The sequence below is a fragment of the Heterodontus francisci genome, unplaced genomic scaffold (genome assembly GCF_036365525.1).
Source record: "Heterodontus francisci isolate sHetFra1 unplaced genomic scaffold, sHetFra1.hap1 HAP1_SCAFFOLD_1295, whole genome shotgun sequence".
NCBI lineage: Eukaryota > Metazoa > Chordata > Chondrichthyes > Heterodontiformes > Heterodontidae > Heterodontus > Heterodontus francisci.
In genome coordinates, this window is record NW_027140890.1 from 75,278 (window position 1) to 102,424 (window position 27,147).

General features: G+C 52.7%; 1 protein-coding gene across 1 annotated transcript; it reads left to right on the forward strand.

The window, feature by feature from the left end:
• LOC137361331 (suppressor of tumorigenicity 14 protein homolog) lies at positions 1 to 27,147 on the forward strand. Its single transcript, XM_068026231.1, has 7 exons — positions 1 to 163; positions 6,556 to 6,633; positions 9,039 to 9,204; positions 10,064 to 10,218; positions 20,147 to 20,217; positions 21,350 to 21,528; positions 27,104 to 27,147. The coding sequence occupies exons 3-7, from the start codon at positions 9,042 to 9,044 to the stop codon at positions 27,145 to 27,147; spliced, it is 612 nt and encodes a 203-aa protein (XP_067882332.1). The 5' UTR covers positions 1 to 163; positions 6,556 to 6,633; positions 9,039 to 9,041.

The following is a 27,147-nucleotide window of genomic DNA, read 5'->3' on the forward strand; positions in this document are numbered from 1 at the left end:
AGCAGGAAGTGCACTGATGAAGGTAAAACCGAGATTCAAGACTGGAGTTTCAGTGAAGCCACACCTGAGAGAGGGAGAGAGATAGATCGCAGCCTTTTGTGCCTTTGTGTTGAAGAATCGTTGTGTTGGACCGGGTTCGGGAGAGTCCTGTTTGGAGTTTAAGGTATGCAGAGCTGGGACTAAGTCCACAGAGAGTTGTCAAACTTCCACCTGAGCTGGAGAGGTCAAGAACCAAGATTGCGAGGTGTGCGTCTGTCTTTCCAGCATGACATAATTGACTAAACTTTCAAAAGTAATTCGCTGACGGTTAGGAACTTTGAGGCATGCTGAGGTGGTGAAAGGCGCTAGTGAATTCAGAGATTGCCTTTCGATCTAGGGGTTTAAATAACCCAGCAGGATGTGTGGAGGTGGGGCCCATCATATCTCCACAGGGAAGGGAAACTGATTGTTTCCCAGCTTCCCCAACATCGTATCTGACACTCACTCTATCAGCTGTGACTCACTCTAATCACTCCATCCTGAGTAAGGCATTTGTGGGAGATACTCAGAGTTCAGCCGAAAATATCGGCCAGCACTCCCAGTATCAGTAGTGAGGGAGTGCCGCACTGTCGGAGGGTCAGTACTGAGGGAGTGCTGCACTGTCGGAGGGTCAGTACTGAGGGAGTGCTGCACTGTCGGAGGGTCAGTACTGAGGGAGTGCTGCACTGTCGGAGGGTCAGTACTGAGGGAGTGCTGCACTGTCGGAGGGTCAGTACTGAGGGAGTGCTGCACTGTCGGAGGGTCAGTACTGAGGGAGTGCTGCACTGTCGGAGGGTCAGTACTGAGGGAGTGCTGCACTGTCGGAGGGTCAGTACTGAGGGAGTGCTGCACTGTCAGAGGGTCAGTACTGAGGGAGTGCTGCACTGTCAGAGGGTCAGCACTGAGGGAGTGCTGCACTGTCGGAGGGTCAGTACCGCAGGAGTGCTGCACTGTCGGAGGGTCAGTACTGAGGGAGTGCTGCACTGTCGGAGGGTCAGTACTGAGGGAGTGCTGCACTGTCAGAGGGTCAGTACTGAGGTAGCGCTGCACTGTGGGAGGGTCAGTACTGAGGGAGTGCTGCACTGTGGGAGGGTCAGTACTGAGGGAGTGCTGCACTGTCAGAGGGTCAGTACTGAGGTAGCGCTGCACTTTTGGAGGGTCAGTACTGAGGTAGTGCCGCACTGTCGGAGGGTCAGTACTGAGGGAGTGCCGCACTGTCGGAGGGTCAGTACTGAGGGAGTGCTGCACTGTCGGAGGGTCAGTACTGAGGGAGTGCCGCACTGTCGGAGGGTCAGTACTGAGGGAGTGCTGCACTGTCAGAGGGTCAGTACCGCGGGAGTGCTGCACTGTCGGAGGGTCAGTACTGAGGGAGTGCCACACTGTCGGAGGGTCAGTACTGAGGGAGTGCTGCACTGTCGGAGGGTCAGTACTGAGGGAGTGCCGCACTGTCGGAGGGTCAGTACTGAGGGAGTGCTGCACTGTCAGAGGGTCAGTACCGAGGGAGTGCTGCACTGTCGGAGGGTCAGTACTGAGGGAGTGCTGCACTGTTGGAGGGTCAGTATTCAAGGAAAACTGCACTGTCGGAGGGTCAGTACTGAGGGAGTGCCGCACTGTCGGAAGGTCAGTACTGAGGGAGTGCCGCACTGTCGGAGGGTCAGTACTTAGGGAGTGCTGCACTGTCGGAGGGTCAGTACTGAGGTAGCGCTGCACTGTTGGAGGGTCAGTACTGAGGGAGTGCTGCACTATCGGAGGTTCAGTACTGAGGGAGTGCTGCACTGTCGGAGGGTCAGTACTGAGGGAGTGCTGCACTGTCAGAGGGTAAGTACTGAGGGAGCGCTGCACTGTCGGAGGGTCAGTACTGAGGTAGCGCTGCACTGTTGGAGGGTCAGTACTGAGGTAGTGCCGCACAGTCGGAGGGTCAGTTCTGAGGGAGTGCCGCACTTTCGGAGGGTCAGTACTGAGGGAGTGCTGCATTGTCGGAGGGTCAGTACTGAGGGAACACTGAACAGTCGGAGGGTCAGTGCTGAAGAAGTGCTGCACTGTATGAGGGTCAGTACTGAGGGAGTGCTGCACTGTCTGAGGGTCAGTACTGAGGGAGTGCCGCACCTTCGTAGGGTCAGTAATGAGGGTACACTGCACTGTCGGAGGGTCAGTGCTGAGGGAGCGCTGCACTGTCGGAGGGTCAGTTCTGAGGGAGTGCAGCACTGTCGGAGGGTCAGTACTGAGGGAGTGCCGCACTGCTGGTGGGTCAGTACTGAGGGAGTGCCGCACTGTCTGAGGGTCAGTACTGAGGGAGTGCCGCACCTTCGGAGGGTCAGTAATGAGGGTACACTGCACTGTCGGAGGGTCAATGCTGAGGGAGCGCTGCACTGTCGGAGGGTCAGTACTGAGGGAGTGCTGCACTGTTGGAGGGTCAGTACTGAGGGAGGGCAGCACTGTCGGAGGGTCAGTACTGAGGGAGCGCTGCACTGTCTGAGGGTCAGGACTGAGGGAGTGCCGAATTGTCAGATACTCAGTACTGAGGGAGTGCCGCACTGTCGGAGGGTCAGGACTGAGGGAGTGCCACACTGTCGGAGGGTCAGTACTGAAGGAGTGCTGAACTGTTGGAGGTTCAGTACTGAGGGAGTGCTGCACTTTCGGAGGGTCAGTACTGAGGGAGTGCCGCACTTTCGGAGGGTCAGTACTGAGGGAGTGCTGCACTGTTAGAGGGTCAGTACTGAGGGAGTGCCGCACTGTCGGAGGGTCTGTACTGAAGGAGTGCTGAACTGTTGGAGGGTCAGCACTGAGAGAGTGCTGTACTGTGGGAGGGTCAGTTCTGAGGGAGTGCTGCACTGTCGGAGGGTCAGTACTGAGGAAGTGCCGAACTGTCGGAGGGTCAGTACTGAGGGAGGGCTGCACTGTCAGAGGTTCTGTACTGAGGGAATGCTGCACTGTCGGAGGGTCAGTACTGAGGGAGTGCCGCACTGTCGGAGGGTCAATACTGAGGGATTGCTGCACTGTCGGAGGGTCAGTACTGAGGGAGGGCTGCACTGTTGGAGGGTCTCAGTACTGAGGGAGTGCTGCACTGTCGGAGGTTCAGTACTGAGGGAATGCTGCACTGTCGGAGGGTCAATACTGAGGGAGTGCCGCACTGTCGGAGGGTCAGTACTGAGGGAGTGCTGCACTGTCGGAGGGTCAGTACTGAGGGAGTGCTGCACTGTCGGAGGGTCAGTACTGAGGGAGTGCCGCTCTGTCGGAGGGTCAGTACTGAGGGAGTGCTGCACTGTCAGAGGGTCAATACTGAGGGAGTGCTGCACTGTCGGAGGTTCAGTACTGAGGGAATGCTGCACTGTCGGAGGGTCAGTACTGAGGGAGTGCCGCACTGTCGGAGGGTCAGTATTGAGGGAGTGCCGCACTGTCGGAGGGTCAGTACTGAGGGAGTGCTGCACTGTTAGAGGGTCAGTACTGAGGGAGTGCTGCACTGTCGGAGCGTCAGTACTGAGGGAGTGCTGCACTGTCGGAGGGTCAGTACTGAGGGAGTGCTGCACTGTCGGAGGGTGAGTACTGTGGGAGTGCCGCACTGTCAGAGGGTGAGTACTGAGGGAATGCTGCACTGTCGGAGGGTGAGTACTGAGGGAGTGCTGCACTGTCGGAGGGTCAGTACTGAGGGAGTGCTGCACTGTCGGAGGGTCAGTACTGAGGGAGTGCCGCACTGTCGGAGGGTCAGTACTGAGGGAGTGCCGCACTGTCGGAGGGTGAGTACTGAGGGAGTGCTACACTGTCGGAGGGTGAGTACTGAGGGAGTGCTGCACTGTCGGAGGGTTAGTACTGAGGGAGTGCTGCACTGTCGGAGGGTCAGTACTGAGGGAGTGCTGCACTGTCGGAGGGTCAGTACTGAGGGAGTGCTGCACTGTCAGAGGGTCAGTACTGAGGGAGTGCTGCACTGTCAGAGGGTCAGTACTGAGGGAGTGCCGCACTGTCGGAGGGTAAGTACTGAGGGAGCGCCGCACTGTCGGAGGGTAAGTATTGAGGGAGTTCTGCACTGTCGGAGGGTAAGTACTGAGGGAGCGCCGCACTGTCGGAGGGTAAGTATTGAGGGAGTGCCGCTCTGTCGGAGGGTAAGTACTGAGGGAGTTCTTGCACTGTCGGAGGGTCAGTATTGAGGGAGTGCTGCACTGTCGGAGGGTAAGTATTGAGGGAGTGCTGCACTGTCGGAGGTGCCGTCTATCAGATGAGACATTAAACCGAGGCCCCCGTCTGCCCCCTCAGGTGGGTGTAAAAGATCCCACGGCCACTATTTGGAAGAAGAACAGGGCGGAAGTTCTCCCCGGTGTCCTGGGGACTATATTTATCCCTCAACCAACATCACTAAAAAAAACAGCCGATCCGGGTCATTATCACATTGCTGTTTGTGGGATCTTGCTCTGCGTAATTTGGCTGCTGTGTTTCCTACATTACAACAATGAGCACACTTCAACAAAATGGACCATTGGTTGGGATGTCCTAAGTTGATGAAAGGCACTAGAAAATGAAATTCCTTTCTGTCCCTCTCTGCTTGGAGCCTCTGTGTGTTTCTTTGCTGACTACAAGCTTGTTTACGTCTATCCTGTTGGCAACTTTTCCTTAACGACTCGGCCTTGCCTGTTGCAGATTTAGATCCTCCCCTGGAGATGCAGTTTGGGGGTTGTGATGAGGCTATGAGCAATTATGTGGTGCGAGCTGGGCCTCAGACCCTGGGCCCTGGGCTGTGAAGGGAGCTGGTCTTCAGAACCTGGGCCTTGGCCTGTGGAGGGAGCTGGGCTTCAGAACCTGGGCCCTGGGCTGTGGAGGGAGCTGGTCTTCAGAACCTGGGCCATGGCCTGTGGAGGGAGCTGGGCTTCAGAACCTGGGCCTTGGCCTGTGGAGGGAGCTGGTCCTCAGAACCTAGGCCCTGGGCTGTGGAGGGAGCTGGTCTTCAGAACCTGGGCCTTGGCCTGTGGAGGGAGCTGGTCCTCAGAACCTAGGCCCTGGGCTGTGGAGGGAGCTGGTCTTCAGAACCTGGGCCTTGGCCTGTGGAGGGAGCTGGTCCTCAGAACCTGGGCCTTGGCCTGTGGAGGGAGCTGGGCTTCAGAACCTGGGCCTTGGCCTGTGGAGGGAGCTGGTCCTCAGAACCTAGGCCCTGGGCTGTGGAGGGAGCTGGTCTTCAGAACCTGGGCCTTGGCCTGTGGAGGGAGCTGGTCCTCAGAACCTAGGCCCTGGGCTGTGGAGGGAGCTGGTCTTCAGAACTTGGGCCTTGGCCTGTGGAGGGAGCTGGTCCTCAGAACCTGGGCCTTGGCCTGTGGAGGGAGCTGGGCTTCAGAACCTGGGCCTTGGCCTATGGAGGATGCTGGGCCTCAGAACCTGGGCCTTGGCCTGTGGAGGTAGCTGGGCCTCAGAACCTCGGCCTTGGCCTGTGGAGGGAGCTGGGCCTCAGAACCTGGGCCTTGGCCTGTGGTGGGAGCTGGGTCTCAGAACCTGGGCCTTAGACTGTGGAGGGAGCTGGGCCTCGGACCCTGGGCCTTGGCCTGTGGAGGGAGCTGGGCCTCAGACACTGGACCCTGGACCCTGGCCTGTGGAGGGAGATGGGCATCAGAACCCGGGCCTTGGACTATGGAGGGAGCTGGGCCTCGGACCCTGGGATTTGGACTGTGGAGGAAGCTGGGCCTCAGAACCTGGGCCTTGTTTGTGGAGGGAGCTGGGCCTCTGAACCTGGGCCTTGGACTGTGGAGGGTGATGGTCCTCGGATCCTGAATCTTGGCCTGTGGAGGGAGCTGGGTCCTGGTCCTTGGCTGCTGGAGGGAGCTGAGCCCCGTACCCTGGGCCTTGGTCTGTGGAGGGAGCTGGGCCCTGGTCCTTGGCTGCTGGAGGGAGCTGAGCCTTGTACCCTGGGCCTTGAGCTGTGGCGGGAGCTGGGCCCTGGTCCTTGGCTGCTGGAGGGAGGTGGGCCTCAGACCTTGGGCCTTGGCCTGTGGATGTAGCTGGGTCCCAGTCCTTGGCCTGTGGAGGGAGCTGGGCCTCGTACCCTGGGCCCTGGCCTGTGGAGTGAGCTGGCCTTTGGACCCTGGGCTCTAGCATTTTGAGGGAGCTGGGCACTGGTCCTTGGCTGCTGGAGGGAGATGGGCCTCAGACCCTGGACTGTGGTGGGAGCTGGGTCCCGGTCCTTGGCTGCTGGAGGGAGATGTGCCTCAGACCCTGGGACTGTGGTGGGAGCTGGGTCTCGGTCCTTGGCTGCTGGAGGGAGCTGGGCGTCAGACCCTGGGACTGTGGTGGGAGCTGGGCCCAGGTCCTTGGCTGCTGGACCTTGGGCGCCGGCCTGGTCTCTGTGGCTGAGCGTGAGGCCTGGGATGTTGCGTGGAGCTGGGCTGTGCCTGGGCCTGGGCTCAATGGCATACCCTCGGCCTAAGATATTTGCACTGCCTGTGCCCAAGGTGAGCCACGCCCTGTTCTGACAGGCTGTATATCTTTCCTGCTGCCTCTGACAAGCCCTTCCTGTTTTTCCGGTCTGGGTGCCTCACCACTGCCTGAACGTGGGTGGAGCAGAATGTGAAGGAAAAGCAGGAACCGAGGTCCACAGTCAGCTCCACAAAGGAAAACATCCCCGCCTTATAACAAAAAGGGGTATGTCTGTGTCTGTCTGTCCCTGTCTGTCTGTCTTTGTCTATCTGTCTGTGTCGATCTGTCTGTCCCAGTCTGTCTGTCTGGGTCTGTCTGTCTCTATCTATCAGTCTGTCTTTGTCAATCTGTCTGTCTGTCTCTGTCAATCAATCTGTCTGTCTCTGTCTGTCTGTCTGTCAGTCACAGATATTGAGAGGTGGAAGCAGGAGAATGTTCATGAACTTTGAGACTGAGAGGTTGGTAAAGGCCTCACCACAGAGCACTGACTCTCACTGGGGTACGGGTCCCACACACACTGACTCTCACTGGGGTACGGGTCCCACACACACTGACTCTCACTGGGGTACGGGTCCCACACACACTGACTCTCACTGGGGTACGGGTCTCACACACACTGACTCTCACTGGGGTACGGGTCTCACACACACTGACTCTCACTGGGGTACGGGTCCCACACACACTGACTCTCACTGGGGTACGGGTCTCACACACACTGACTCTCACTGGGGTACGGGTCTCACACACACTGACTCTCACTGGGGTACGGGTCCCACACACACTGACTCTCACTGGGGTACGGGTCCCACACACACTGACTCTCACTGGGGTACGGGTCCCACACACACTGACTCTCACTGGGGTACGGGTCTCACACACACTGACTCTCACTGGGGTACGGGTTCCACACACACTGACTCTCACTGGGGTACGGGTTCCACACACACTGACTCTCACTGGGGTACGGGTTCCACACACACTGACTCTCACTGGGGTACGGGTTCCACACACACTGACTCTCACTGGGGTACGGGTCCCACACACACTGACTCTCACTGGGGTACGGGTTCCACACACACTGACTCTCACTGGGGTACGGGTTCCACACACACTGACTCTCACTGGGGTACGGGTCCCACACACACTGACTCTCACTGGGGTACGGGTTCCACACACACTGACTCTCACTGGGGTACGGGTCTCACACACACTGACTCTCACTGGGGTACGGGTTCCACACACACTGACTCTCACTGGGGTACGGGTCCCACACACACTGACTCTCACTGGGGTACGGGTTCCACACACACTGACTCTCACTGGGGTACGGGTCCCACACACACTGACTCTCACTGGGGTACGGGTCCCACACACACTGACTCTCACTGGGGTACGGGTTCCACACACACTGACTCTCACTGGGGTACGGGTCCCACACACACTGACTCTCACTGGGGTACGGGTTCCACACACACTGACTCTCACTGGGGTACGGGTCCCACACACACTGACTCTCACTGGGGTACGGGTTCCACACACACTGACTCTCACTGGGGTACGGGTCTCACACACACTGACTCTCACTGGGGTACGGGTCCCACACACACTGAGACTCACTGGGGTACGGGTCCCACACACACACTGACTCTCACTGAGTTACGGGTTCCACACACACTGACTCTCACTGGGGTACGGGTTCCACACACTCTGACTCTCACTGGGGTACGGGTTCCACACACACTGACTCTCACTGGGGTACGGGTCCCACACACACTGACTCTCACTGGGGTACGGGTTCCACACACACTGACTCTCACTGGGGTACGGGTCCCACACACACTGACTCTCACTGGGGTACGGGTTCCACACACACTGACTCTCACTGGGGTACGGGTTCCACACACTCTGACTCTCACTGGGGTACGGGTTCCACACACACTGACTCTCACTGGGGTACGGGTTCCACACACACTGACTCTCACTGGGGTACGGGTTCCACACACACTGACTCTCACTGGGGTACGGGTTCCACACACACTGACTCTCACTGGGGTACGGGTCCCACACACACTGACTCTCACTGGGGTACGGGTTCCACACACACTGACTCTCACTGGGGTACGGGTCCCACACACACTGACTCTCACTGGGGTACAGGTCCCACACACACTGACTCTCACTGGGGTACGGGTCCCACACACACTGACACTCACTGGGGTATGGGTCCCACACACACTGCCTCACACTGGAGTACGGGTCCCACACACACTGACTCTCACTGGGGTACGGGTCCCACACACACTGACTCTCACTGGGGTACGGGTCCCACACACACTGACTCTCGCTGGGGTACGGGTTCCACACACACTGACTCTCACTGGGGTACGGGTCCCACACACACTGACTCTCACTGGGGTACGGGTCCCACACACACTGACTCTCACTGGGGTACTGGTCCCACAAACACTGACTCTCGCTGGGGTACGGGTTCCACACACACTGACTCTCACTGGGGTACGGGTTCCACACACACTGACTCTCACTGGGGTACGGGTTTGAGACTTTCGCTTCCCGCTATCTCTCCTGACATGACCCTAACCTCCCTCACTCACAGTCTCTGTTCCCTACAGGCAATGAATGATGGCCGAGTTCAAGAATCCTTTCTTCCTGCTCCGGGTCCTCGACCTGCAAAAAGACTCCGGAAGGGTCCACGTGTGGCTGTGATCGTGACAGCTGTGGTTGTTTGCCTGGCGATACTGGGTGCTTTAGCTGGAATTCTGTACTGGTATTTTACAGGTACAATGTTCCTCTTTTCTGATTTACAGATTAAAGATCAGGCAGTTTGTGGGAAAAATAGGAAGTGATATAATGAGGGTAATGAAACAGAGACCCATCAATCTCTGAAGGCGACAGGACAAGTTGAGAATGCTGTTCATATGACATATGGGATCCTGGGATTTATAAACCGCGACATTGAGAAGAAAAACCAGGAAGTTGCGGTAAACCCTTTATGAATCCCGGATAGTCCCCAGCTGGAGAATTGTGTCCGATTCTGCTCGCCACACACTTCAGGACGGGTGTCGAGTCCTCGGAGAGGGTGCGGAGGGAGATTTACCGGAATGGTCCCAGGGATGAGGGACTTCAGTGAATGCGGAGAGACTGGGAGAAGCTGGGATTGTTCTCCTTAGAGCAGAGAAGGTTAAGGGGGAGATTTAATCGAGGCGTTCAAAATCATGAGGGGGTTTTGATGGAGTAAATGAGGAGAAACTGTTCCCAGTGGCGGGAGGGTCGGTAACCAGAGGGACACAGATTGAGGATAATCGGTAAAAGAACCAGAGGCGGGGGGGGGAGAGAGGAGGAGAATGTTTTTGACGCAGTGAGTTGTTGTGATCTGGAACGCGCTGCCTGAAAGGGCGGTGGAAGCAGATTCAATAGGAACTTTCAAAAGGGGGGAATTGGGGAAATACTGGAAGGGGAAAAATTTGCAGGACGATGGGGTAAAGAGCAGCAGGGGGGAGAGTGGGGACTAATTGGATAGTTCTTTCAAAGAGCTAGCACAGGGACGATGGGCCGAATGGACTCCTCCTGTGCTATAAGATTCTGTGAAATGATGTGCCTGTGATCTCACTCTCTCCTCCTGCTCCCACTTCCCTAGACTCGTCCAATGCAAAGAGTGCAGAGCTCCAGTCTGAGAAGACAGTCCGAATTTACAGTGGCCACTTCTCGCTCTCAAACATCCCATACACCAGCAAGTATGAGGATCCCGAGTCCGCAGAGTTCAAGCAGCTTGCAGAGAAACTAGAAAAAGTTGTGAGTTATGTTCCTCCGCAGACTTATCTACTCTCCTTTCTCCTTCCTTGTTAATTATTCACTTCCTGAGCAACATAGAAAATACTCTTATCAATTGTTCTCATGTCCAATGTGGATTTCCTTACACTTCCCCACATTAAACAGCATCTGCCACTGTCTTGCCCACTCACTTAATCTATCAATGTCCCTTTACTGGACGGGTTGCATCTAAACTGGAGGGGCACAAATATCCTGGCTGCGAGGTTTGCTAGCATCACTCGGGAGGGTTTAAACTAGTGTGGCAGGGGGGTGGGAACCCGAGCAGTAGGTCAGCAGGTGAAATAAATGAGGGGGAACTAGTAAATAAGGCCAGTAAGACTAAGAGGAAGAGCAGGCAGGGAGATGTTGCTGAGCACAGCGGGACTGGTGGTCTGAAGTGCATTTGTTACAATGCGAGAAGTATAACAGGTAAGGCAGATGAACTTAGAGCTTGGATTAGTACTTGGAACTATGATGTTGTTGCTATTACAGAGACTTGGTTGAGGGAAGGACAGGATTGGCAGCTAAATGTTCCAGGATTTAGAAGCTTCAGGCGGGATAGAGGGGGATGTAAAAGGGGTGGGGGAGTTGCATTACTGGTTAAGGAGAATATCACAGCTGTACTGCGGGAGGACACCTCGGAGGGGTCGTGCAGCGAGGCAATATGGGTGGAGCTCAGGAATAGGAAGGGTGCAGTCACGATGTTGGGGGTTTACTACAGGCCTCCCAACAGCCAGCGGGAGGTAGAGGAGCAGATATGCAGACAGATTTTGGAAAGATGTAAAGGTAACAGGGTTGTAGTGGTGGGTGATTTTAACTTCACATATATTGACTGGGACTCACTTAGTGCTAAGGGCTTGGATGGGGCAGAATTTGTAAGGAGCATCCAGGAGGGCTTCTTGAAACACTAAGACGACACTAAGATTGGTGGAGTAGCAGATAGTGAAGGGGACTGTCAGAGAATACAGCAGAATATAGATAGACTGGAGAGTTGGGCAGAGAAATGGCAGATGGAGTTCAATCAGGGCAAATGCGAGGTGATGCATTTTGGAAGATCCAATTCAAGAGTGAAGTATACAGTAAATGGAAAAGTCCTGGGGAAAATTGATGTCCAGAGAGATTTGGGTGTTCAGGTCCACTGTTCCCTGAAGGTGGCAACGCAGGTAAATAGAGTGGTCAAGAAGGCATACGGCATGCTTTCCTTCATCGGACTGGGTATTGAGTACAAGAGTTGGCAGGTCATGTTACAGCTGTATAGGACTTTGGTTCGGCCACATTTGGAATACTGCGTGCAGTTCTGGTCGCCACATTACCAAAAGGATGTGGATGCTTTGGAGAAGGTGCAGAGGAGGTTCACCAGGATGTTGCCTGGTATGGAGGGCACTAGCTATGAAGAGAGGTTGAGTAGATTAGGATTATTTTCATTAGAAAGACGGAGGTTGAGGGGGGACCTGATTGAGGTGTACAAAATCATGAGAGGTATAGACAGGGTGGATAGCAAGAAGCTTTTTCCCAGAGTGGGGGATTCAATTACTAGGGGTCACGAGTTCAAAGTGAAAGGGGAAAAGTTTAGGGGGGATATGCGTGGAAAGTTCTTTACGCAGAGGGTGGTGGGTGCCTGGAACGCGTTGCCTGCGGAGGTGGTAGACGCGGGCACGATGGCGTCTTTTAAGATGTATCTAGACAGATACATGAATGGGCAGGAAGTAAAGAGATACAGACCCTTAGAAAATAGGCGACAGGTTTAGATAGAAGATCTGGATCGGCGCAGGCTTGGAGGGCCGAAGGCCTGTTCCTGTGCTGTAATTTTCTTTGTTCTTTGTTCTAATATGTAGATAGTCCAACTTGGGATGGGGCCATACTGGACCTGGTATTGGGGAATGAGCCCAGCCAGGTGGTCGAAGTCTCAGTAGGGGAGCATTTCGGGAACAGAGACCATAATTCCATAAGTTTTAAGGTACTTGTGGATAAGGATAAGAGTAGTCCTCGGGTGAAGGTGCTAAATTGGGGGAAGGCTATTTATAACAATATTAGGCAGGAACTGAAGAATTTAGATTGGGGGCGGCTGTTTGAGGGTAAATCAACATCTGACATGTGGGAGTCTTTCAAACGTCAGTTGATTAGAATCCAGGACCAGCATGTTCCTGTGAGGAAGAAGGATAAGTTTGGCAAGTTTCGGGAAGCTTGGATAACACGGGATATTGTGAGCCGAGTCAAAAAGAAAAAGGAAGCATTTGTAAGGGCTGGAAGGTTAGGAACAGACGAAGCCCTTGAGGAATTTAAAGACAGTAGGAAGGAACTTAAGCAAGGAGTCAGGAGGGCTAAAAGGGGTTATGAAAAGTCATTGGCAAACAGGATTAAGGAGAATCCCAAGGCTTTTTATACGTATATTAAGATTATTAAGAGGGTAACCAGGGAAAGGGTTGACCCACTCAAGGACAGAGATGGGAATCTATGTGTGGAGCCAGAGGAAATGGGCGAGGTACTAAATGAGTACTTTGCATCAGTATTCACCAAGGAGAAGGACTTGGTGGATGATGAGCCTCGGGAAGGGAGTGCAGATAGTCTCAGTCATCTCATTATCAAAAAGGAGGAGGTGTTGGGTGTCTTGCAAAGCATTAAGTTAGATAAGTCTCCAGGGCCTGATGGGATCTACCCCAGAATACTGAGGGAGGCAAGGGAGGAAATTGCTGGGGCCTTGACAGAAATCTCTGTATTTTCATTGGTGACAGGTGAGGTCCCAGAGGACTGGAGAATAGCCAATGTTGTTCCTTTGTTTAAGAAGGGTAGCAAGGATAATCCAGGAAATTACAGGCCTTACGTCAGTGGTAAGGAAATTATTAGAGAGGATTCTTCGGGACAGGATTTATTCCCATTTGGAAACAATTTAGCTTATTAGCGAGAGGCAGCATGGTTTTGTGAAGGGGAGGTCGTGTCTCACTAATTTGATTGAGTTTTTTGAGGAAGTGACGAAGATGATTGATGAGGGAAGGGCAGTAGATGTTATCTATTTGGACTTCAGTAAAGCCTTTGACAAGGTCCCTCATGGCAGACTGGTACAAAAGATGAAGTCACATGGGATCAGAGGTGAACTGGCAAGATGGATACAGAACTGGCTCGGTCATAGAAGACAGAGGGTATCAGTGGAAGGGTGTTTTTCTGAATGGAGGGATGTGACTAGTGGTGTTCCGCAGGGATCAGTGCTGGGACCTTTGCTGTTTGTAGTATATATAAATGATTTGGAGGAAAATATAGCTGGTCTGATTAGTAAGTTTGCGGACGACACAAAGGTTGGTGGAGTTGCGGATAGAGTTGAGGATTGTCAGAGGATACAGCAGGATATAGATTGGTTGGAGACTTGGGCGGAGAAATGGCAGATGGTGTTTAATCCGGACAAATGTGAGGTAATGCATTTTGGAAGGTCTAATGCAGGTGGAAGGTATACAGTAAATGGCAGAACCCTTAGGAGTATTGACAGGCAGAGAGATCTGGGTGTACAGGTCCACAGGTCACTGAAAGTGGCAACGCAGGTGGATAAGGTAGTCAAGAAGGCATACGGCATGCTTGCCTTCATCGGTCGGGGCATAGAGTATAAACATTGGCAAGTCATGTTGCAGCTGTACAGAACTTTAGTTAGGCCACACTTAGAATATTGCGTGCAATTCTGGTCGCCACACTACCAGAAGGACGTGGAGGCTTTGGAGAGGGTACAGAAGAGGTTTACCAGGATGTTGCCTGGTCTGGAGGGCATTAGCTATGAGGAGAGGTTGGATAAATTTGGATTGTTTTCACTGGAACGACGGAGGTGGAGGGGCGACATGATAGAGGTTTACAAAGTTATGAGTGGCATGGACAGAGTGGATAGTCAGAAGCTTTTTCTCAGGGTGGAAGAGTCAGTTACTAGGGGACATAGGTTTAAGGTGTGAGGGGCAAAGTTTAGAGGGGATGTGCGAGGCAAGTTCTTTACACAGAGGGTGGTGAGTGCCTGGATCTTGCTGCCGGGGGAAGTGGTGGAAGCAGGTACGATAGTGACGTTTAAGAGACATCTTGACAAATACATGAATAGGAAGGGAATAGAGGGATACGGTACCCGGAAGTGCAGAAGGTTTTAGTTTAGGCTGGTATCAAGATCAGCGCAGGCTTGGAGGGCCGAATGGCCTGTTCCTGTGCTGTATTGTTCTTTGTTCTTTTACAACTACCTGCTCCACTCTGTATTACTTATCCTTCCTCCCAACTTAGTATCAGCTGCAAACTTAGATATAAACTCCCTATTCCTTCACTAAAATCATTAATAGACATTGTGAAAGGTTGAGGCCCCTGTACTGGTGAACACCACTTGCCAATCTGAGAATGTTCTCGCGATCTCTACTTTCCATCCCTTCCACTGCAACCAATTTCCGAGCCCAAGGATAAAGTCATTCCATGGATTCATTTTCACCAGGCTTTTTGCAGAAATTTACATGGAACATCAGTGAACAGAGAGAGTTTCTCCCTTGTGTGTAATGGACTGTCACGTTGTGTGTGTGTGTGTGTGTGTAATGGACTGTCACGCTGTGTATGTGTGTGTGTGTATGTAATGGACTGTCGTGTGTGTGTGTGTGTAATGGACTGTCATGCTGTGTGTGTGTGTGTGTGTGTGTAATGGACTGTCATGCTGTGTGTGTGTGTGCGTGTAATGGACTGTCATGCTGTGTGTGTGTGTGCGTGTAATGGACTGTCACGCTGTGTGTGTGTGTGTGCAATGGACTGTCACGCTGTGTGTGTGTGTGTGTATGTAATGGACTGTCGTGTGTGTGTGTGAGTGTGTGTAATGGACTGTCATGCTGTGTGTGTGTGTGTGTGTGTGTGTAATGGACTGTCATGCTGTGTGTGTGTGAGTGAGTGTGTGTAATGGACTGTCACGCTGTGTGTGTGTATGTGTGTAATGGACTGACACATTGCATCAGTGTGTGTGTGATGGACTGTAATGCTGCATCAGTGTGTGTGCAATGGACTGTAATGCTGCATCTGTTTTTGAGTAATGGACTGTAATGCTGCATCAGTGTGTGTGCAATGGACTGTAATGCTGCATCTGTTTTTGAGTAATGGACTGTAATGCTGCATCAGTTTTTGAGTAATGGACTGTAACATTGCATCAGTGTGTGTGTAATAGATTGTAACACTGCATCAGTGAGTGTATAATGGACTGTAACGTTGCTTCAGTGTTTGAGTAATGGAATCTAATGCTGCATCAGTGTGTGAGTAATTGACTGTAATGTTGCATCAGTGTGTGTGTGAAGGACTGTAACGCTGCATCAGTGTGTGAGTAACGGACTGTACCGTTGCATGAGTGTGTGTGTGATGGACTGTAATGTTGCATCAGTGTGCGTGTGATGGACTGTAATGCTGCATCAGTGTGTGTGTGATGGACTGTAATGTTGCATTAGTGTGTGTGTGATGGACTGTAACGTTGCATCAGTGTGTGAGTAGTGGACTGTAACGTTGCATCAGTGTGCGTGTGATGGACTGTAATGTTGCATCAGTGTGTGAGTAATGGACTGTACCGTTGCAGCAGTGTGTGTGTGATGGACTGTAACGCTGCATCAGTGTGTGAGTAATGGACTGTAACATTGCATGAGTGTGTGTGTCATAGATTGTAACACTGCATCAGTGTGTGAGAAATGGACTGTAACATTGCATCTGTGTGTGTGTAATGGACTGTAACATTGCATCAGTGTGTGTGTAATAGATTGTAACATGGCATCAGTGAGTGTATAATGGACTATAATGCTGCCTGTGTGTGTGTAATGTTCTGTAACGCTGCATCAGTGTTTGAGTAATGGAATGTAATGCTGCATCAGTGTGTGAGTAATGGACTGTAATGTTGCATCAGTGTGTGTGTGAAGGACTGTAACGCTGCATCAGTGTGTGAGTAATGGACTGTAACATTGCATCAGTGTGTGTGTAATAGATTGTAACACTGCATCAGTGAGTGTATAATGGATTGTAACGCTGCATCAGTGTGTGTGTGATGGACCGTAATGCTGCATCAGTGTGTGTGTCATGGACTGTAACATTGCATCAGTGTGTGTGTGAAGGACTGTAACGCTGCATCAGTGTGAGAGTAACGGACTGTACCGTTGCATGAGTGTGTGTGTGATGGACTGTAATGCTGCATCAGTGTGTGTGTGAATGACTGTCACGCTGCATCCGTGTGTCAGTTAGGGACTGTAATGTTGCATCAATGTGTGTGTGATGGACGGTAATGCTGCATCAGTGTGTGTGTGTAATGGACAGTAACGTTGCATCAATGTGTGTGTAATGGACAGTAATGCTGCCTCTGTGTGTAATGGACTGTAATGCTGCATCAGTGTGTGAGTATTGACTGTAATGCTGCATCAGTGTGTGTGTCATGGACAGTAACGCTGCATCAATGTGTGTGTAATGGACTGTAATGCTGCATCAGTGTGTGTGTGTAATAGATTGAAACACTGCATCAGTGTGTGTGTGATGGACTGTAACGCTGCATCTGTGTGTGTGTAATGGACTATAATGCTGCATCAGTGTGTGTGTGATGGACTGTAACGATGCATCAGTGTGTGAGTAATGGAATGTACCCTTGCATGAGTGTGTGTGTCATAGATTGTAACACTGCATCAGTGTTTGTAATGGACCATTACGCTGCATCAGTGTGTGTGTGATGGACTGTAATGCTGCATCAGTGTGAGTATGATGGACTATAAGACTGCATCAGTGTGTGAGTAATGGAGTGTAATGCTGCATCAGTGTGTGTGTGATGGACTGTAATGCTGCATCAGTGTGTGTGTGATGGACTATAACACTGCATCAGTGTGTGAGTAATGGACTGTAACGTTGCATCAGTCTGTGTGTAATAGAGTGTAACACTGCATCAGTGAGTGTATAATGGACTGTAACGCTGCATCAGTGTGTGTGTGATGGACTGTAATGCTGCATCAGTGTGTGTGATGGACTAAAACACTGCATCAGTGTGTGTGTGATGGACTGTAATGCTGCATCAGTGTGTGTGTAATGGACTGTAATTTTGCATCAGTGTGTGTGTGATGGACTGTAACATTGCATCAGTGTGTGTGTGATGGACTGTAACATTGCATCAGTGTGTGTGTGATGGATTGTAACGCTGCATCACTGTGTGTATAATGGACTATAATCCTGCCTGTGTGTGAGTAATGTTCTGTAACGCTGCATCAGTGTGTGAGTAATGGAATGTAATGCTGCATCAGTGTGTGTGTAATGGACTGTAATGTTGCATCAGTGAGTGTGTGAAGGACGGTAACGCTGCATCAGTGTGTGAGTAACGGACTGTACCGTTGCATGAGTGTGTGTGTGATGGACTGTAATGCTGCATCAGTGTGTGTGTGATGGACTGTAATGCTGCATCAGTGTGTGTGTGAAGGACTGTAACGCTGTGTCAGTAATGGACTGTAATGTTGCATCAATGTGTGCGTGATGGACGGTAACGCTGCATCAGTGTGTGTGTGTAATGGACAGTAACATTGCCTCAATGTGTGTGTAATGGACTATAATGCTGCCTCTGTGTGTGTAATGGAATGTAACGCTGCATCAGTGTGTGTGTAATGGACTGTGACGCTGCATCAGTGTGTGAGTAATGGACTGTAACGCTGCATCAGTGTGTGTGTAATGGCCTGTAACGTTGCATCAGTGTATGTGTGATGGACTGTAACGTTGCATCAGTGTGTGTGTAATGGACTGTAATGCTGCATCAGTGTGTGTGTTATGGACTGTAACGTTGCATCAGTGTGTGTGTAATGGACGGGAACGTTGCATCAGTGTGTGTGTAATAAAATGTAACACTCCATCAGTGTGTGTGTAATGGACTGTAACGTTGCATCAGTGTGTGTGTAATGGAATGTAATGCTGCATCAGTGTGTGAGTAATGGACTGTAATGCTACATCAGTGTGTGTGTGATTGACTGTAACGCTGCATCAGTGTGTGTGTAATGGACTGTAACATTGCATCAGTGTGTGTGATGGACTGTAACGCTGCATCAGTGTGTGTGTGATGGACTGTAATGCTGCATCCGTGTGTGAGTAATGGACTGTAACATTGCATCAGTGTGTGTGTATTAGATTGAAACATTGCATCAGTGTGTGTATAATGGACTGTAACATTGCATCAGTGTGTGTGTAATGGACTGTAACGTTGCATCAGTGTGTGTGATGGACTGTAGCGCTGCATCAGTGTGTGTGTGATGGACTGTAACGCTGGATCAGTGTGTGAGTAATGGACTGTAACGTTTCATCAATGTGTGTGTGATGGACTGTAACGCTGCATCTGTGTGTGTGTCATGGACAGTAACGCTGTATCAGTGTGTGTGTGATGGACTCTAATGTTGCATCAGTGTGTGTGTGATGGACTGTAATGCTGCATCAGTGTGTGAGTAATGGACTCTAATGCTGCATCAGTGTGTGTCTGATGGACTGTAATGCTGCATCAGTGTGTGAGTAATGGACTGTAACATTGCATCAGTGTGTGTGTATTAGATTGTAACACTGCATCAGTGTGTGTGTGATGGACTGTAATGCTGCATCAGTGTGTGTGTAATAGATTTTAACACTGCATCATTGTGTGTGTAATGGACTGTAACGCTTCATCAGTGTGTGTGATGGAATGTAACACTGCCTCAATGTGTGTGTAATGGACTGTAACGTTGCATGAGTGTGTGTGTAATGGACAGCTATACTGCGCCGGTGTGTGTGTAATGGACTATCACACTGTATTGCTGTGTGTGTAATGAACTGTAATACTGTTCCTCTGTGTGTGTGTGTGTGTGTGTGTGTGTGTGTGATGGACAGTCACACTGTGTCTGTGTGTGTACGGAACTGTAACGTTACGTCTGTGGGTGTAATGGACTATAATGCTGCCTCTGTGTGAGTAATGGACTGTAACTCTGCCTCTGTGTTTGTAATGGACTGTAACGCTGCCTCTGTGTGTGTAATGGACTGTAACGTTGCCTCTGTGTGAGTAAAGGACTGTAACGCTGCCTCTGTGCATGTAATGGACTCTAACGCTGCCTCTGTGTGACTAACGGACTGCAACGCTGCCTCTGTGCGTGTAACGGACTGTAATGCTGCCTCTGTGTGAATAAAGGACTGTAACGATGCCTCTGTGCATGTAATGGACTGTAACGCTGCCCCTGTATGAGTAATCGACTGTAACGCTGCCTCTGTGTGTGTAATGGACTGTAACGTTGCCTCTGTGTGAGTAAAGGACTGTAACGCTGCCTCTGTGCATGTAATGAACTCTAACGCTGCCTCTGTGTGAGTAACGGACTGCAACGCTGCCTCTGTGCGTGTAACGGACTGTAATGCTGCCTCTGTGTGAATAAAGGACTGTAACGATGCCTCTGTGCATGTAATGGACTGTAACGCTGCCCCTGTATGAGTAATCGACTGTAACGCTGCCTCTGTGTGTGTAATGGAATGTAACGCTGCCTCTGTGTGAGTAATGGACTGGAACACTGCCTCTGTGCGTGTAATGGACTGTAACGCTGCCTCTGTGCGTGTAATGGACTGTAACGATGCCTCTGTGCATGTAATGGACTGTAACACTGCCTCTGTGTGAAAAATGGACTGTAACGCTGCCTCTGTGCGTGTAATGAACTGTAACGCTACCTCTGCGTGTGTAATGGACTATAACGCTACCTCTGTGCATGTAATGGATTGTAACGCTACTTCTGTGTGAGTAATGGACTATAACGCTACCACTGTGCATGTAATGGATTGTAACGCTACTTCTGTGTGTGTAACGGACTGTAATGCTACCTCTGAGTGAGTAATGGACTGTAATGCTGCCCCTGCTGAGTAATGGACTGTAATGCTGCGTTTATAATTGTCATGGCACTTACAGCCGCTCTGTTCCTTGTTGTAGATTGACTCCTCTTGTAAGACAGCGCCTGACCTCTCTTCGTATTTCCAGAGATCACGTGTGTTTGACTACAGGTAAGGAATTGTTATTGGGAGTGTGTCAGTCCACAGGTCTCTCCCAAATTCCTGGTCCATACTCTAGACACTTGATCACAAAACCCAGGCCGACATCCCCAGGGTCAGTACTGAGGGAGTGCTGCACTGTCAGAGGATCAGTACTGAGGGAGAGCTGCACTGTCAGGGGGTCAGTACTGAGGGAGTGCTGCACTGTCAGAGGGTCAGTACTGAGGGAGTGCTGCACTGTCGGAGGGTCAGTACTGAGGGAGTGCCGCACCGTCGGAGGGTCAGTACTAAGGGAGTGCCGCACTGTTGGAGGGTCAGTACTGAGGGAGTGCTGCACTGTCGGAGGGTCAGTACTGAGGGAGCACCGCACTGTCGGAGGGTCAGTACTGAGGGAGTGCTGCACTGTCGGAGGGTCAGTACTGAGGGAGTGCCGCACAGTCGGAGGGTCAGTACTGAGGGAGCACCGCACTGTCGGAGGGTCAGTACTGAGGGAGTGCTGCACTGTCAGAGGGTCAGTACTGAGGGAGTGTCGCACTGTCGGAGGGTCAGTACTGAGGGAGTGCCGCACTGTCGGAGGGTCAGTACTGAGGGAGTGCTGCACTGTCGGAGGGTCAGTACTGAGGGAGTGCCACACTGTCGGAGGGTCAGTACTGAGGGAGTGCTGCACTGTCGGAGGGTCAGTACTGAGGGAGTGCTGCACTGTCGGAGGGTCAGTACTGAGGGAGTGCCGCACTGTCGGAGGGTCAGTACTGAGGGAGTGCTGCACTGTCGGAGGTGCCGTCTTTCAGATGAGACATTAAACCGAGGCCCCCGTCTGCCCTCTCAGGTGGGTATAAAAGATCCCGCGGCCACTATTTGGAAGAAGAGCAGCGGGGGAGAGTTCTCCCCGGTGTCCTGGGGACAATATTTATCCCTCAACCATCATCACTTAAAAAAAAACAGATGATCTGGGTCATTATCACATTGCTGTATGTGGGATCTTGCTGTGCACAAATTGGCTGCTGCGTTTCGTACATTACAGCAGTGAGCACACATTTCAAATAAAGTCCTTCACTGTCTGTGAGGGGCTTTGGGAGGACCTGAGGTGGGGAAAGGCACTAGAGAAATGCAAGTTCTTATCATGCCGTGTCTGTCCCTCCCACAGTGAAGGCCGCAACTTTATGGCCTATTACTTTGCTCAGTTTGAAATTCCTCCTGAGGATAAGGATGCTCTCTCCAAATTCACTGATGACGCTCTGACTGGCACCTTACGCGAATCCATCGGGAATACGCGACGATCATTCGGGCTTGAAGGGATCACTGTCAACTCCGTGTCATCATCCCGTGAGTATACACACACTGACTCTCACTGGGTAACGGGTCCCACACACACTGACTCTCACTGGGGTACGGGTTCCACACACTGACTTTCACTGGGGTACGGGTCCCACACACACTGACTCTCACTGGGGTACGGGTTCCACACACACTGACTCTCACTGGGGTACGGGTTCCACACACACTGACTCTCACTGGGGTACGGGTTCCACACACTGACTTTCACTGGGGTACGGGTCCCACACACACTGACTCTCACTGGGGTACGGGTCCCACACACACTGACTCTCACTGGGTAACGGGTCCCACACACACTGACTCTCACTGGGGTACGGGTCCCACACACACTGACTCTCACTGGGGTACGGGTCCCACACACACTGACTCTCACTGGGGTACGGGTTCCACACACACTGACTCTCACTGGGGTACGGGTCCCACACACACTGACTCTCACTGGGGTACGGGTCCCACACACACTGACTCTCACTGGGGTACGGGTCCCACACACACTGACTCTCACTGGGGTACGGGTCCCACACACACTGACTCTCACTGGGGTACGGGTCCCACACACACTGACTCTCACTGGGGTACGGGTCCCACACACACTGACTCTCACTGGGGTACGGGTCTCACACACACTGACTCTCACTGGGGTACGGGTCCCACACACACTGACTCTCACTGGGGTACGTGTACCACACACACTGACTCTCACTGGGGTATGGGTTCCACACACACTGACTCTCACTGGGGTACGGGTCCCACACACACTGACTCTCACTGGGGTACGTGTCCCACACACACTGACTCTCACTGGGTAACGGGTCCCACACACACTGACTCTCACTGGGGTACGGGTCCCACACACACTGACTCTCACTGGGGTACGGGTCTCACACACACTGACTCTCACTGGGGTACGGGTCCCACACACACTGACTCTCACTGGGGTACGGGTCCCACACACACTGTCTCTCACTGGGGTACGGGTTCCACACACACTGACTCTCACTGGGGTACGGGTTCCACACACACTGACTCTCACTGGGGTACGGGTTCCACAAACACTGTCTCTCACTGGGGTACGGGTCCCACACACACTGACACTCACTGGGATATGGTTCCCACACATACTGACTCTCACTGGGGTACGGGTCCCACACACACTGACTCTCACTGGGATACGGGTTCCACACACACTGACTCTCACTGGGATACGGGTTCCACACACACTGACTCTCACTGGGGTACGGGTCCCACACACACTGACTCTCACTGGGGTACGGGTCCCACACACACTGACTCTCACTGGGTAACGGGTCCCACACACACTGACTCTCACTGGGGTACGGGTCCCACACACACTGACTCTCACTGGGGTACGGGTCCCACACACACTGACTCTCACTGGGGTACGGGTCCCACACACACTGACTCTCACTGGGGTACGGGTCCCACACACACTGACTCTCACTGGGGTACGGGTTCCACACACACTGACTCTCACTGGGGTACGGGTTCCACAAACACTGTCTCTCACTGGGGTACGGGTTCCACACACACTGACTCTCACTGGGGTACGGGTCCCACACACACTGACTCTCACTGGGGTACGGCTTCCACACACACTGACTCTCACTGGGGTACGGCTTCCACACACACTGACTCTCACTGGGGTACGGGCCCCACACACACTGACTCTCACTGGGGTACGGGTCCCACACACACTGACTCTCACTGGGGTACGGGTCCCACACACACTGACTCTCACTGGGGTACGGGTCCCACACACACTGACTCTCACTGGGTTACGGGTCCCACACACACTGACTCTCACTGGGTTATGGGTTCCACACACACTGACTCTCACTGGGGTACGGGTCCCACACACACTGACTCTCACTGGGGTACGTGTCCCACACACACTGACTCTCACTGGGTAACGGGTCCCACACACACTGACTCTCACTGGGGTATGGGTCCCACACACACTGACTCTCACTGGGTTACGGGTCCCACACACACTGACTCTCACTGGGGTATGGGTTCCACACACACTGACTCTCACTGGGGTACGGGTCCCACACACACTGACTCTCACTGGGGTACGTGTCCCACACACACTGACTCTCACTGGGTAACGGGTCCCACACACACTGACTCTCACTGGGGTACGGGTCCCACACACACTGACTCTCACTGGGTTACGGGTCCCACACACACTGACTCTCACTGGGGTATGGGTTCCACACACACTGACTCTCACTGGGGTACGGGTCCCACACACACTGACTCTCACTGGGGTACGTGTCCCACACACACTGACTCTCACTGGGTAACGGGTCCCACACACACTGACTCTCACTGGGGTACGGGTCCCACACACACTGACTCTCACTGGGTTACGGGTCCCACACACACTGACTCTCACTGGGGTATGGGTTCCACACACACTGACTCTCACTGGGGTACGGGTCCCACACACACTGACTCTCACTGGGGTACGGGTCTCACACACACTGACTCTCACTGGGGTACGGGTCCCACACACACTGACTCTCACTGGGGTACGGGTCCCACACACACTGTCTCTCACTGGGGTACGGGTTCCACACACACTGACTCTCACTGGGGTACGGGTTCCACACACACTGACTCTCACTGGGGTACGGGTTCCACAAACACTGTCTCTCACTGGGGTACGGGTCCCACACACACTGACACTCACTGGGATATGGTTCCCACACATACTGACTCTCACTGGGGTACGGGTCCCACACACACTGACTCTCACTGGGATACGGGTTCCACACACACTGACTCTCACTGGGATACGGGTTCCACACACACTGACTCTCACTGGGGTACGGGTCCCACACACACTGACTCTCACTGGGGTACGGGTCCCACACACACTGACTCTCACTGGGGTACGGGTCTCACACACACTGACTCTCACTGGGTAACGGGTCCCACACACACTGACTCTCACTGGGGTACGGGTCCCACACACACTGACTCTCACTGGGGTACGTGTCCCACACACACTGACTCTCACTGGGTAACGGGTCCCACACACACTGACTCTCACTGGGGTACGGGTCCCACACACACTGACTCTCACTGGGGTACGGGTCCCACACACACTGACTCTCACTGGGGTACGGGTCTCACACACACTGACTCTCACTGGGGTACGGGTCCCACACACACTGACTCTCACTGGGGTATGGGTTCCACACACACTGACTCTCACTGGGGTACGGGTTCCACAAACACTGTCTCTCACTGGGGTACTGGTTCCACACACACTGACTGTCACTGGGGTACGGGTCCCACACACACTGACTCTCACTGGGGTACGGCTTCCACACACACTGACTCTCACTGGGGTACGGGTCCCACACACACTGACTCTCACTGGGGTACGGGTCCCACACACACTGACTGTCACTGGGGTACGGGTCCCACACACACTGACTCTCACTGGGGTACGGGTCCCACACACACTGACTCTCACTGGGGTACGGGTTCCACACACACTGTCTCTCACTGGGGTACGGGTTCCACACACACTGACTCTCACTGGGGTACGGGTCCCACACACACTGACTCTCACTGGGGTACGTGTCCCACACACACTGACTCTCACTGGGGTACGGGTCCCACACACACTGACTCTCACTGGGGTACGGGTCCCACACACACTGACTCTCACTGGGGTACGGGTCTCACACACACTGACTCTCACTGGGGTACGGGTCCCACACACACTGACTCTCACTGGGGTACGGGTCCCACACACACTGTCTCTCACTGGGGTACGGGTCCCACACACACTGACTCTCACTGGGGTACGGGTTCCACACACACTGACTCTCACTGGGGTACGGGTCCCACACACACTGACTCTCACTGGGGTACGGGTTCCACACACACTGACTCTCACTGGGGTACGGGTCCCACACACACTGACTCTCACTGGGGTACGGGTCCCACACACACTGACTCTCACTGGGGTACGGGTTCCACACACACTGACTCTCACTGGGGTACGGGTCCCACACACACTGACTCTCACTGGGGTACGGGTCCCACACACACTGACTCTCACTGGGGTACGGGTCCCACACACACTGACTCTCACTGGGGTACGGGTTCCACACACACTGACTCTCACTGGGGTACGGGTCCCACACACACTGACTCTCACTGGGGTATGGGTCCCACACACACTGACTCTCACTGGGGTACGGCTTCCACACACACTGACTCTCACTGGGGTACGGGTCCCACACACACTGACTCTCACTGGGGTACGGCTTCCACACACACTGACTCTCACTGGGGTACGGGTCCCACACACACTGACTCTCACTGGGGTATGGGTCCCACACACACTGACTCTCACTGCGGTACGGGTTCCACACACACTGACTCTCACTGGGGTACGGGTTCCACACACACTGACTCTCACTGGGGTACGGGTTCCACACACACTGACTCTCACTGGGATACGGGTCCCACACACACTGACTCTCACTGGGGTACGGGTTCCACACACACTGACTCTCACTGGGGTACGGGTCCCACACACACTGACTCTCACTGGGGTACGGGTCCCACACACACTGACTCTCACTGGGCTACAGGTTCCACACACACTGACTCTCACTGGGGTACGGGTCCCACACACACTGACTCTCACTGCGGTGTGTATATTCCCCTGCACCTCCATGTGACACTGTTGTTGTTTCTCCCAAGTAGGGTTCTTGGGCATGTGGAGGAGCAGAGAGACCTTGGGGTCTATGTGCATAGATCATTGAAAGTTGCAACTCAAGTGGATAGGGCTGTGAAGAAGGCATATTGGGTGTTAGCGTTCATTAGCAGAGGGATTGAATTTAAGAGCTGTGAGGTGATGATGCAGCTGTACAGGACCTTGGTAAGGCCTCATTTGGAGTACTGTGTGCAGTTCTGGTCGCCTCATTTTAGGAAGGATGTGGAAGCCTTGGAGAGGGTGCAGAGGAGATTTACCAGGATGTTGCCTGGAATGGAGAATAAGTCTTACGAGGAAAGGCTGAACATTCTAGGCCTCTTCTCATTAGAAAGGAGAAGGATGAGGGGTGACATGATAGAGGTTTATAAGATGATCAGGGGAATAGATAGGGTAGACAGTCAGAAACTTTTTCCCCGGGTGGAGCAAAGCGTTACAAGGGGTCATAAATTTAAGGTGAAGGGTGGGAGATATAAGGGGGATGTCAGGGGAAGGTTCTTTACCCAGAGAGTGGTCGAGGCATGGAATGCCTTGCCCGGGGAAGTTGTTGAGTCAGAAACTTTAGGGACTTTCAAAAGGCTTTTGGATAGGTATATGGATAAAGGAGAATGATGGGGTATAGATTAAATTGTCCTTGACAGAGGACAAAGGATCGGCACAACATTGTGGGCCGAAGGGCCTGTTCTGTGCTGTATGTTCTATGTTCTATGTTCTATTACCCGAAATGTTGTCCTATTTATTTGATAACTTTCCCTGTGCCGTGTTTAGTTTCACTGACTCTTTCCCAAATTCCTCCCACAGTTGCTAACCCTGACCTCGTAATGACACCTGAAGAGAGTAAGTGA